The following is a 14604-nucleotide window of genomic DNA, read 5'->3' as shown; positions in this document are numbered from 1 at the left end:
TGTGTGGTGAGTCTCTGTGTGTGTGTGTGGTGAGTCTCTGTGTGTGTGTGGTGAGTCTCTCTGTGTGTGGTGAGTCTCTGTGTGTGTGTGTGGTGAGTCTCTGTGTGTGGTGAGTCTGTGTGTGTGTGGTGAGTCTCTGTGTGTGTGGTGAGTCTCTGTGTGTGTGTGTGGTGAGTCTCTGTGTGGTGAGTCTGTGTGTGTGGTGAGTCTCTGTGTGTGTGTGTGGTGAGTCTCTGTGTGTGTGTGTGGTGAGTCTCTGTGTGTGTGGTGAGTCTGTGTGTGTGGTGAGTCTCTGTGTGTGTGGTGAGTCTCTGTGTGGTGAGTCTCTGTGTGTGTGTGGTGAGTCTCTGTGTGTGTGTGGTGAGTCTCTGTGTGTGTGTGGTGAGTCTCTGTGTGTGTGTGAGTCTCTGTGTGTGGGTGTGGTGAGTCTCTGTGTGTGTGGTGAGTCTCTGTGTGTGTGGTGAGTCTCTGTGTGTGTGGTGAGTCTCTGTGTGTGTGTGTGTGGTGAGTCTCTGTGTGGTGAGTCTGTGTGTGTGTGGTGAGTCTCTGTGTGTGTGTGTGTGGTGAGTCTCTGTGTGGTGAGTCTGTGTGTGTGTGGTGAGTCTCTGTGTGTGTGGTGAGTCTCTGTGTGGTGAGTCTGTGTGTGTGTGGTGAGTCTCTGTGTGTGTGGTGAGTCTCTGTGTGTGTGTGGTGAGTCTGTGTGTGTGTGGTGAGTCTCTGTGTGTGTGTGGTGAGTCTCTGTGTGTGTGTGGTGAGTCTCTGTGTGTGTGGTGAGTCTCTGTGTGGTGAGTCTCTGTGTGTGTGGTGAGTCTCTGTGTGTGGTGAGTCTCTGTGTGTGTGTGTGGTGAGTCTCTGTGTGTGGTGAGTCTCTGTGTGTGTGGTGAGTCTCTGTGTGTGTGGTGAGTCTCTGTGTGTGTGGTGAGTATCTGTGTGTGTGGTGAGTCTCTGTGTGTGTGGTGAGTCTCTGTGTGTGTGTGGTGAGTCTCTGTGTGTGTGGTGAGTCTCTGTGTGTGGTGAGTCTCTGTGTGTGTGGTGAGTCTCTGTGTGGTGAGTCTCTGTGTGTGTGTGGTGAGTCTCTGTGTGTGTGTGGTGAGTCTCTGTGTGTGTGTGGTGAGTCTCTGTGTGTGTGTGAGTCTCTGTGTGTGTGTGTGGTGAGTCTCTGTGTGTGTGGTGAGTCTCTGTGTGTGTGGTGAGTCTCTGTGTGGTGAGTCTGTGTGTGTGTGGTGAGTCTCTGTGTGTGTGGTGAGTCTCTGTGTGTGTGTGTGGTGAGTCTGTGTGTGTGGTGAGTCTCTGTGTGTGTGGTGAGTCTCTGTGTGTGTGGTGAGTCTCTGTGTGTGGTGAGTCTCTGTGTGTGTGGTGAGTCTCTGTGTGTGGTGAGTCTCTGTGTGTGTGGTGAGTCTCTGTGTGGTGAGTCTCTGTGTGTGTGTGGTGAGTCTCTGTGTGTGTGTGGTGAGTCTCTGTGTGTGTGTGGTGAGTCTCTGTGTGTGTGGTGAGTCTCTGTGTGTGTGTGGTGAGTCTCTGTGTGTGTGGTGAGTCTCTGTGTGTGGTGAGTCTCTGTGTGTGTGGTGAGTCTCTGTGTGGTGAGTCTCTGTGTGTGTGTGGTGAGTCTCTGTGTGTGTGTGGTGAGTCTCTGTGTGTGTGTGGTGAGTCTCTGTGTGTGTGTGAGTCTCTGTGTGTGTGTGTGTGGTGAGTCTCTGTGTGTGTGTGTGTGGTGAGTCTCTGTGTGTGTGTGTGGTGAGTCTCTGTGTGTGTGGTGAGTCTCTCTGTGTGTGGTGAGTCTCTGTGTGTGTGTGTGGTGAGTCTCTGTGTGTGGTGAGTCTGTGTGTGTGTGGTGAGTCTCTGTGTGTGTGGTGAGTCTCTGTGTGTGTGGTGAGTCTCTGTGTGTGTGGTGAGTCTGTGTGTGGTGAGTCTCTGTGTGTGGTGAGTCTATGTGTGTGTGTGGTGAGTCTCTGTGTGTGTGGTGAGTCTCTGTGTGTGTGTGGTGAGTCTCTGTGTGTGTGGTGAGTCTCTGTGTGTGTGTGGTGAGTCTCTGTGTGTGTGTGGTGAGTCTCTGTGTGTGTGGTGAGTCTCTGTGTGTGGTGAGTCTCTGTGTGTGTGGTGAGTCTCTGTGTGGTGAGTCTCTGTGTGTGTGTGGTGAGTCTCTGTGTGTGTGTGGTGAGTCTCTGTGTGTGTGTGGTGAGTCTCTGTGTGTGTGTGAGTCTCTGTGTGTGTGTGTGGTGAGTCTCTGTGTGTGTGTGTGTGGTGAGTCTCTGTGTGTGTGTGTGGTGAGTCTCTGTGTGTGTGTGGTGAGTCTCTCTGTGTGTGGTGAGTCTCTGTGTGTGTGTGTGGTGAGTCTCTGTGTGTGGTGAGTCTGTGTGTGTGTGGTGAGTCTCTGTGTGTGTGGTGAGTCTCTGTGTGTGGTGAGTCTCTGTGTGTGTGGTGAGTCTCTGTGTGTATGTGTGTGGTGAGTCTCTCTGTGTGTGTGGTGAGTCTCTGTGTGTGGTGAGTCTGTGTGTGTGGTGAGTCTCTGTGTGTGGTGAGTCTCTGTGTGTGGTGAGTCTCTGTGTGTGTGGTGAGTCTGTGTGTGTGTGGTGAGTCTCTGTGTGTGTGTGGTGAGTCTCTGTGTGTGTGGTGAGTCTCTGTGTGTGTGTGGTGAGTCTCTGTGTGTGTGTGTGGTGAGTCTGTGTGTGTGTGTGTGGTGAGTCTGTGTGTGTGTGTGTGGTGAGTCTCTGTGTGTGTGTGTGGTGAGTCTGTGTGTGTGTGTGTGGTGAGTCTCTGTGTGTGTGTGTGGTGAGTCTCTGTGTGTGTGTGTGGTGAGTCTCTGTGTGTGTGGTGAGTCTCTGTGTGGTGAGTCTCTGTGTGTGTGGTGAGTCTCTGTGTGTGGTGAGTCTCTGTGTGTGTGGTGAGTCTCTGTGTGTGTGTGTGTGGTGAGTCTCTCTGTGTGTGTGGTGAGTCTCTGTGTGTGTGTGGTGAGTCTCTGTGTGTGTGTGGTGGGTCTCTGTGTGTGTGTGGTGAGTCTCTGTGTTTGGTGAGTCTCTGTGTGTGTGGTGAGTCTCTGTGTGTGTGGTGAGTCTCTGTGTGTGTGTGTGTGGTGAGTCTCTGTGTGTGTGTGTGGTGAGTCTCTGTGTGTGGTGAGTCTCTGTGTGTATGTGTGTGGTGAGTCTCTGTGTGTGTGTGGTGAGTCTCTGTGTGTGTGTGTGTGGTGAGTCTCTGTGTGTGTGTGGTGAGTCTCTGTGTGTATGTGTGTGGTGAGTCTCTGTGTGTGTGTGGTGAGTCTCTGTGGGTGTGTGTGGTGAGTCTCTGTGGGTGTGTGTGGTGAGTCTCTGTGTGTGTGTGGTGAGTCTCTGTGTGTATGTGTGTGGTGAGTCTCTGTGTGTGTGTGTGGCGAATCTCTGTGTGTGTGTGTGGTGAGTCTCTGTGTGGTGAGTCTCTGTGTGTGTGGTGAGTCTCTGTGTGTGGTGAGTCTGTGTGTGTGTGGTGAGTCTCTGTGTGTGTGTGTGGTGAGTCTCTGTGTGTGTGTGTGGTGAGTCTCTGTGTGTGTGTGGTGAGTCTCTGTGTGTGTGTGGTGAGTCTCTGTGTGTGTGTGGTGAGTCTCTGTGTGTGGTGAGTCTATGTGTGTGTGTGTGGTGAGTCTGTGTGTGTGTGGTGAGTCTGGGTGTGTGTGGTGAGTCTGTGTGCGAGTGGTGAGTGTGTGTGGTGAGTGGCGAGTGTGAGTGGTGAGTGGTGAGTGTGTATGTGAGTGGTGAGTGTGTATGTGGTGACTGAGTGGTGAGTGCGAGTGGTGAGTGCGAGTGGTGAGTGTGAATGGTGAGTGTGTATGTGGTGAGTGGTGAGTGTGTATGTGAGTGGTGAGTGGTGAGTGTGACTGGTGAGTGTGACTGAGTGGTGAGTGTGACTGTGAGTGGTGAGTGCGAGTGGTGAGTGGCGAGTGTGACTGGTGAGTGTGTATGTGGTGAGTGGTGAGTGTGACTGGTGAGTGGTGAGTGTGCGAGTGGTGAGTGTGACTGGTGAGTGTGTATGTGGTGAGTGGTGAGTGTGACTGGTGAGTGTGTATGTGGTGAGTGGTGAGTGTGACTGAGTGGTGAGTGCGAGTGGTGAGTGTGTATGTGAGTGGTGAGTGGTGAGTGTGAGTGGTGAGTGTGACTGGTGACTGGTGAGTGCGAGTGGTGAGTGTGACTGGTGAGTGGTGAGTGTGAGTGGTGAGTGTGACTGGTGAGTGGTGAGTGCGAGTGGTGAGTGTGTATGTGAGTGGTGAGTGTGTATGTGAGTGGTGAGTGGTGAGTGTGAGTGGTGAGTGTGAGTGGTGAGTGTGAGTGGTGAGTGTGACTGGTGAGTGGTGAGTGTGAGTGGTGAGTGTGAGTGGTGAGTGTGAGTGGTGAGTGTGACTGGTGAGTGGTGAGTGTGAGTGGTGAGTGTGTATGTGAGTGGTGAGTGGTGAGTGTGAGTGGTGAGTGTGTATGTGGTGAGTGTGTATGTGGTGAGTGTGACTGAGTGGTGAGTGGTGTGTGCGAGTGGTGAGTGGTGAGTGTGACTGTGAGGAGTGAGTGGTGAGTGGTGAGTGTGACTGGTGAGTGGTGAGTGTGACTGGTGAGTGGTGAGTGTGAGTGGTGAGTGTGAGTGGTGAGTGTGAGTGGTGAGTGTGACTGGTGAGTGGTGAGTGTGAGTGGTGAGTGTGTATGTGAGTGGTGAGTGGTGAGTGTGAGTGGTGAGTGTGTATGTGGTGAGTGTGTATGTGGTGAGTGTGACTGAGTGGTGAGTGGTGTGTGCGAGTGGTGAGTGGTGAGTGTGACTGTGAGGAGTGAGTGGTGAGTGGTGAGTGTGACTGTGTGTGGTGAGTGGTGAGTGCAAGTGGTGAGTGGTGAGTGTGACTGTGGTGAGTGGCGAGTGTGACTGTGGTGAGTGGTGAGTGTGACTGTGAGGAGTGAGTGGTGAGTGGTGAGTCTCACCGCTGAGGAAGGAGGCGATCTCCAGACAGGTAACCGGCCCTGTGACTCTCCTGGTCAAAGTCTCCGTATTTAGCTTGAACCGCGTACGAAGCCAACAGCACAGACGTCTCGGGTGGGCAGTAGATGTCATCCGATAGGATACCCTCCTTCACCTGTACACAACAACATCATCAACAACAACATCATCATCAACATCAACAACAGATAGGATACCCTCCTTCACCTGTACACAACATCATCAACAACAACATCATCATCATCAACAACATCATCATCATCAACATCATCATCATCAACATCAACATCATCAACATCATCAACAACAACATCAACATCAACAACATCATCAACATCATCATCATTAACATCAACAACATCATCAACAACAGATAGGATACCCTCCTTCACCTGTACACAACAACAACATCATCATCATCAACAACATCATCATCATCAACATCATCAACAACAGATAGGATACCCTCCTTCACCTGTACACAACAACATCGACAACAGATAGGATACCCTCCTTCACCTGTACACAACATCATCATCATCAACAACAACATCATCAACATCATCATCAACAACATCATCAATAACATCAGATAGGATACTCTCCTTCACCTGTACACACACAGCACCATCACCACCACCATCACCACCACCATCACCACCACCACCATCATCATCACCATCATCACCACCACCATCACCACCATCACCACCACCATCACCACCATCATCACCACCATCACCATCAGCACCACCATCAGCATCATCATCACCATCACCACCGAGTGGTAACTACACAGAGTCTCTGGGTGATCTTCTGTAACCCGGTAACTGGGTGGCAACTAGCAGTGGTAACCTCAAGGTGACCTCACGGTGACGTGATGGTGACGTCACGGTTACGTGGTGGTGACGTCACGGTCACGTGATGGTGACGTCACGGTCACGTGATGGTGACGTGCTGGTCACGTGACGGTCACGTGATGGTGACGCCATGGTCGCGTGATGGTGACGTCGCGGTCACGTGATGGTGACGTGACGGTGACGTGACGTGACGGTGACGTCACGGTGACATCACGGTCACGTGATGGTGACGTGATGGTAAACGTGATGGTGACATCACGGTCACGTGATGGTGACGTGATGGTGACGTGATGGTGACGTCACGGTGACGTGATGGTGACATCACGGTCACGTGATGGTGACGTGATGGTGACGTGACGTCACGGTGACGTCACGGTGACATCACGGTCACGTGATGGTGACGTGATGGTAAACGTGATGGTGACATCACGGTCACGTGATGGTGACGTGATGGTGACGTGACGGTGACGTCACGGTGACGTGATGGTGACATCACGGTCACGTGATGGTGACGTGATGGTAAACGTGATGGTGACATCACGGTCACGTGATGGTGCCGTGATGGTGACGTCACGGCCACGTGATGGTGACGTCACGGTGACGTGATTGTGACGTCACTGTCATGTGATGGTGACGTGATGGTGACGTGATGGTGACATCACGGTCACGTGATGGTGACGTGATGGTGACGTGATGGTGACGTGATGGTGACGTGATGGTGACGTGATGGTGACATCACGGTCACGTGATGGTGACGTGATGGTGACGTGATGGTGACGTGATGGTGACGTGATGGTCACGTGATGGTGACGTGATGGTGACGTGACAGTGACGTGATGGTGACATCACGGTCACGTGATGGTCACGTGATGGTGACGTGATGGTGACGTGATGGTGACGTGATGGTGACGTGATGGTCACGTGATGGTGACGTGATGGTGACGTGACAGTGACGTGATGGTGACATCACGGTCACGTGATGGTCACGTGATGGTGACGTGATGGTGACGTGATGGTGACGTGATGGTGACGTGACAGTGACGTCACGGTCACGTGATGGTGACGTGATGGTCACGTGACGGTGACGTGACAGTGACGTGACGGTGATGTCACGGTCATGTGATGGTGACGTCACGGTGACGTGCCTGCAGGAAGAAAAGTCTCTGGGTGATCTCCTGAATGAGCTCCTCCGAGACATCCTCTGGGAAGAATTTCCCTCGGAAGCGAAACGCCAACGGATTCTCCTTCTTGACATCCTGTGCAGACACCTACACACAGACACACAGAGACACAGTTATAGATAGACACACAGACAGACACCTACACACAGACACACACACACAGACAGACACAGTTATAGATAGACACACAGACACACACACACAGACACCTACACACAGACACAGTTATAGATAGACACACAGACACCTACACACAGACACACACAGACAGACAGACACAGTTATAGATAGACACACAGACACCTACACACAGACACAGTTATAGATAGACACACAGACAGACACCTACACACAGACACACACACAGACACACACACAGACAGACACAGTTATAGATAGACACACACACACAGACACCTACACACAGACACAGTTATAGATAGACACACAGACAGACACCTACACACAGACACACACACACAGACAGACACAGTTATAGATAGACACACAGACACACACACACAGACACCTACACACAGACACAGTTATAGATAGACACACAGACACCTACACACAGACACACACAGACAGACAGACACAGTTATAGATAGACACACAGACACCTACACACAGACACAGTTATAGATAGACACACAGACAGACACCTACACACAGACACACACACAGACACACACACAGACAGACACAGTTATAGATAGACACACACACACAGACACCTACACACAGACACAGTTATAGATAGACACACAGACACCTACACACAGACACACAGACACACACAGACAGACAGACACAGTTATAGATAGACACACAGACACACACAGACACCTACACACAGACACAGTTATAGATAGACACACACAGACACCTACACACAGACACACACACAGACACAGTTATAGATAGACACACAGACACACACAGACACCTACACACAGACACAGTTATAGATAGACACACAGACACCTACACACAGACACACACACAGACAGACACACAGACAGACACCCACACACAGTTATAGATAGACACACAGTCACACACACACAGACACACACACAGACAGTTATAGATAGACACACAGTCACACACACAGTTATAGATAGACACACAGTCACACACACACAGACACCTACACACAGACACAGTTATAGATAGACACACACACACAGACACCTACACACAGACAGACACAGTTATAGACACACAGACACACACAGACACCTACACACAGACACACACACAGATAGACACAGTTATAGACACACGGACACACACACAGACACCTACACACAGACACACACACCGATAGACACACACAGACACACAGTTATAGATAGACACACACACACAGATACACACACAGATAGACACAGTTATAGACACACAGTCACACAGACACCTACACACAGACAGTTATAGATAGACACACAGTCACACACACAGTTATAGATAGACACACAGTCACACACACACAGACACCTACACACAGACACAGTTATAGATAGACACACACACACAGACACCTACACACAGACAGACACAGTTATAGACACACAGACACACAGACACCTACACACAGACACACACACAGATAGACACAGTTATAGACACACGGACACACACACAGACACCTACACACAGACACACACACCGATAGACACACACAGACACACAGTTATAGATAGACACACACACACAGATACACACACAGATAGACACAGTTATAGACACACAGACACACACACAGACACCTACACACAGACACAGATAGACAGTTATAGATAGACACACAGACACACACACACAGATAGACAGTTATAGATAGACACACAGACACACACAAAGACACACAGATAGACACACACAGACACAGATAGACACAGTTATAGATAGACACACACCCAGATAGACACAGACAGACACACACACAGATGGACACAGTTATAGATAGACACACACACAGACACACACACACACACAGATAGATACACACACAGACACCTACACACAGACACAGTTATAGATAGACACACACACATAGACACACACACAAAGACACACACATAACACACACAGATAGACACACACAAACACCTACACACAAACACCTACACACAGATAGACAGTTATAGATAGACACACAGACACACAGATAGACACACACACAGACACCTACACACACACACAGATAGACAGTTATAGATAGACACACACACAGACACACACAGATAGACAGTTATAGATAGACACACAGACACACACACATAGACACACACACAGACACGTACAAACAGATAGACACAGTTATAGATAGACACAGACACAGACAGACACCTACACACAGACAGACACAGTTATAGATAGACACACACAGATAGACACACACACAGACAGACACACACACAGATAGACACACACACAGACACCTACAGATACACACAGACAGACACACACAGATAGACACAGTTATAGATAGACACACACAGACAGACACACACCTACACACAGATAGACACAGTTATAGATAGACACACACACAGACAGACACACACAGACAGACACCTACACACAGACACACACACAGATAGACACACACACAGACACACACAGACAAGACAAAACAAAGATCCCCCGTATAGCCTTAACAGACTGTAGGGGCAAGTGCTGTTAGCGAGCACCTATGAAGGCCGGAACGGTACACGAGGGGGTGGGTGGCCAGCACCACGCCCGACCGCCTTTGTCTCCCTAGTGGCAATGTTTACACACCGCACCAGGTACTCATTTGAGGCCGAGTCGACCTAGGGGAGGCCCGGGACCGGTTCAGATAATCGTCACTGGTGTTGGCCGTGAGCGGAAATCGAACCCGGGTCGCCAGGTTCATAGCACAGCGTAGCGCTAACCACTACACTATCGCTCCCCACACACACAGACACATACACAGACAGACACACAGACACACACAGATAGGGTAGTGATGGTGAGGGTAGTGATGGTGAAGGGAGTGATGGTGAGCGTGGTGGTGGCGAGCATGGTGGTGGCGAGCATAGTGGTGGCGAGCATAGTGGTGGTGAGCGTGGTGGTGAGCGTGGTGGTGAGCGTGGTGGTGAGCGTAGTGGTGAGCGTGGTGGTGAGCGTGGTGGTGAGCGTGGTGGTGAGGGGTACCTTCTTGTTGAGCTTCAACCAGGTGGAGTACCCTTTGCCATCCACGTACTGCAGGCCAAAGAACCAAATCTCCCTTAGGCCAATCGTCTTCACCACCTACACACACAGACACACAAACACAGACACAGAAAGACACAGACACACGGGGAAACTGAGACACGGGGAGAGTGAGACACCACGGGGAGAGTGAGACACGGGGAGAGAGAGAGACAGGGGGAGAGACAGAGTGAGACAGGGGGAGAGAGACACGGGGATAGAGACACGGTCAGAGAGAGACACGAGGAGAGTGAGACACAGGGAGAGAGAGACACAGGGGGAGAGACAGAGTGAGACAGGGGGAGAGAGACACGGGGATAGAGACACGGTCAGAGAGAGACACGAGGAGAGTGAGACACGGGCAGAGAGAGACACGGGGAGAGTGAGACACCAGCAGGAGAGACAGACAGAGAGAGAGACACGGGGAGAGTGAGACACGGGGGGAGAGAGAGACACAGGGGGAGAGACAGAGTGAGACGGGGGGAGAGAGACACGGAGTGAGACAGGGGGAGAGAGACACGGGGATAGAGACACGGGCAGAGAGAGACACGGGGATAGAGACACGGGCAGAGAGAGACACGGGGAGAGTGAGACACGGGCAGAGAGAGACACGGGGAGAGACACGGGGAGAGTGAGACACCAGGAGGAGAGACAGAGATAGAGAGAAAGACACGGGGAGAGTGAGACACCAGGAGGAGAGACAGAGAGAGACACGGGGAGAGTGAGACACGGGGAGAGAGAGAGACACAGGGGGAGAGACAGAGTGAGACGGGGGGAGAGAGACACGGAGTGAGACAGGGGGAGAGAGACACGGGGATAGAGACATGGGCAGAGAGAGACACGGGGAGAGTGAGACACCAGGAGGAGAGACAGAGAGAGAGAGAGAGACACGGGGAGAGTGAGACACCAGGAGGAGAGACAGAGAGAGACACGGGGAGAGTGAGACACGGGGAGAGAGACACAGGGGGAGAGACAGAGTGAGACAGGGGGAGAGAGACATGGAGTGAGACAGCGGGGAGAGAGACACGGGGATAGAGACACGGGCAGAGAGAGACACGGGCAGAGACACGGGGAGAGTGAGACACGGGCAGAGACACGGGGAGAGAGAGACACAGAGAGACGGAGAGAGACACAGAGAGACAGACATGGGCGGGGGAGAGAGAGAGAGACAAGGGGAGTCTTCCCTGTGGCCTCAGGCTAAAGATTTCCTCCATCACAGAGACTCAGTCGAAAGATGGTGAAAGAGTTACTCATCACAGGCCACGGGAAGACACGGGGAGACGCGGAAAGACATGGGCGGACATGGAGAGACACGGAGAGAGACACAGGGAGACAAGGGGAGACACAGAGAGAAAGACACGGGGGGAGACACGGAGGGAGACATGGAGAGAGACTCAGTCGAAAAGATGGTGAAGGAGTTACTCATCACTGTCCACTCGGAGACACGGGGAGACACAGGGAGACACAATGAAGACATGGGAAGAGAGAGACACGGAAAAAAGATTTAGATACGGGGGAGAGAAAGATACACGGGGAGACAGAGAGACACGGGGAGACAGAGAGACATGGGGAGATAGAGACACGGGGTGAGAGAGACAGACACGGGGAGACAGACAGACACGGGGTGACAGACACACGGGGAGACAGAGTGACACGGGGAGACAGAGAGACACGGGGAGACAGAGAGACACGGGGAGACAGAGAGACACGGGGAAACAGAGAGACACGGGGAGACAGAGAGACACGGGGAGAGACACACGGGGGGAGAGAGAGAGACACGGGGAGACAGGGAGACACGGGGAGACAGGGAGACACGGGGAGACAGGGAGACACGGGGAGACAGGGAGACACGGGAAGAGAGTGAGAGACAAGGGGAGACAGAGAGATACGGCGAGACAGAGAGACACGGGGGAGACAGAGAGACACGGGGAGACAGAGAGACACGGGGAGACAGAGAGACACGGGGAGACAGAGATACACGGGGAGACAGAGAGACACGGGGAGACAGAGAGACACGGGGAGACAGAGAGACACGGGGAGACAGAGAGACACGGGGAGACAGAGAGACACGGGGAGACAGAGAGACACGGGGAGACAGAGAGACACGGGGAGACAGAGAGACACGGGGAGACAGAGAGACACGGGGAGACAGAGAGACACGGGGTGACAGAGAGACACGGGGAGAGACACACGGGGGGAGAGAGAGAGACACGGGGAGACAGGGAGACACGGGGAGACACGGGGAGACAGAAAGACACGGGAGACAGAGAGACACGGGGAGAGAGACACGGGGAGACAGGGAGACACGGGGAGACAGAGAGACATGGGGAGAGACACACGGGGGGAGAGAGAGAGACACGGGGAGACAGGGAGACACGGGGAGAGAGACACGGGGAGAGAGAGAGACACGGGGAGAGACAGAGAGACACGGGGTGACAGAGAGACACGGGGAGACATAGAGACACGGGGAGACATAGAGACACGGGGAGACAGAGAGACACGGGGAGACAGAGAGACATGGGGAGAGACACACGGGGGGAGAGAGAGAGACACGGGGAGACAGGGAGACACGGGGAGACAGGGAGACACGGGGAGACAGAGAGACACGGGGAGACAGAGAAACACGGGGAGACAGAGAGACACGGGGAGACAGAGAGACACGGGGAGACAGAGAGACACGGGGAGACAGAGAGACACGGGGAGAGAGAGAGACACGGGGAGACACAGAGACACGGGGAGACAGAGAGACACGGGGAGACAGAGAGAGACGGGGAGACAGAGACACGGGGGGAGAGAGACACGGGGAGACAGAGAGACACGAGGAGACAGAGAGACACGGGGAGACAGAGGGACACGGGGGGAGAGAGAGACACGGGGGGAGAGAGAGACACGGGGGGAGAGAGAGACACGGGGGGAGAGAGAGACACGGGGGGAGAGAGAGACACGGGGAGAGACAGAGAGACACGGGGAGAGAGACACGGGGAGAGAGACACGGGGAGAGAGACACGGGGAGAGAGACACGGGGAGAGAGACACGGGGAGAGAGACACGGGGAGAGAGACACGGGGAGAGAGAGACACGGGGAGACAGAGAGACACGGGGGCGGGGCAGGGTGTCTCCCAGTCTCCCCTCAAGTGATCAAGAGAGCGATACAAGTCAGCCCTGTTGCTATAGAAACCACACCCACCCACACGGCCACCGTGAACCCCACCCACCCACCCACATGACCATCGTGAACCCCACCCACCCACACGGCCACCGTGAACCCCACCCACACAGCCATCGTGAACCCCACCCACCCACACGGCCATCGTGAACCCCACCCACCCACCCACACGGCCACCGTGAACCCCACCCACCCACCCACACGGCCACCGTGAACCCCACCCACCCACCCACACGGCCACCGTGAACCCCACCCACCCACCCACACGGCCACCGTGAACCCCACCAACCCACACGGCCACCGTGAACCCCACCCACCCACCCACACGGCCACCGTGAACCCCACCCACCCACACGGCCACCGTGAACCCCACCCACCCACACGGCCATCGTGAACCCCACCCACCCACACGGCCACCGTGAACCCCACCCACCCACCCACACGGCCACCGTGAACCCCATCCACCCACCCACACGGCCATCGTGAACCCCACCCACCCACTCACCCATCGTGAACCCCACCCACCCACCCATCGTGAACCCCACCCACCTGGTCAAACAGTTGTTTCCCAGTGGTATTTGGCTGAATGGCAAATTCCAGCTCAGCATCCATCGTGGTGACTCTGACGTTGATCTAGAGGGAGAGACACGGAAGGAGAGAGACACGGAAGGAGAGAGACACGGAAGGAGAGAGAGACACGGAAGGAGAGAGACACGGAAGGAGAGAGACACGGAAGGAGAGACACACGGGGAGAGAGACACGGGGGGAGAGAGACACGGGGAGAGAGAGACACGGGGAGAGAGAGACACGGGGAGAGAGAGACACGGGGAGAGAGAGACACGGGGAGAGAGAGACACGGGGAGAGAGAGACACGGGGAGAGAGAGACACGGAAGGAGAGACACGGAAGGAGAGAGACACGGGGAGAGAGAGAGACACGGGGAGAGACACGGGGAGAGAGAGAGACACGGGGAGAGAGAGACACGGGGAGAGAGAGACACGGGGAGAGAGAGAGACACGGGGAGAGAGAGAGACACGGGGAGAGAGAGAGACACGGGGAGAGAGAGAGACACGGGGAGAGAGAGACACGGGGAGAGAGAGACACGGGGAGAGAGAAGACACGGAGACACGGGGAGAGAGAGACACGGGGAGAGAGACACGGGGAGAGAGAGACACGGGGAGAGAGAGACACGGGGAGAGAGAGACACGGGGAGAGAGAGACACGGGGAGAGAGAGA

The 14604-nt window shown here is 53.6% G+C and overlaps 1 protein-coding gene across 1 annotated transcript in view; it reads right to left on the bottom strand.

Annotated features, from left to right (window-relative positions):
• The window catches only part of LOC116936946 (radixin-like), a 69970-nt gene that overhangs the window by 28997 nt on the left and 26369 nt on the right, over nt 1-14604 (bottom strand). Inside the window, 4 exon segments of the mRNA XM_076058399.1 lie at nt 4926-5077; nt 6947-7069; nt 10169-10264; nt 13919-14002. Coding sequence (XP_075914514.1) covers nt 4926-5077; nt 6947-7069; nt 10169-10264; nt 13919-14002 — 455 coding nt within the window.

This window comes from Petromyzon marinus, assembly GCF_048934315.1.
Source record: "Petromyzon marinus isolate PM22_M1 ecotype Great Lakes invasive population chromosome 73 unlocalized genomic scaffold, UKy_Petmar_22M1.pri1.0 chr73_unloc.3, whole genome shotgun sequence".
NCBI lineage: Eukaryota > Metazoa > Chordata > Hyperoartia > Petromyzontiformes > Petromyzontidae > Petromyzon > Petromyzon marinus.
Note: the sequence above shows the minus strand (reverse complement) of the source record. Positions and strands in the feature narration are given on the sequence as shown.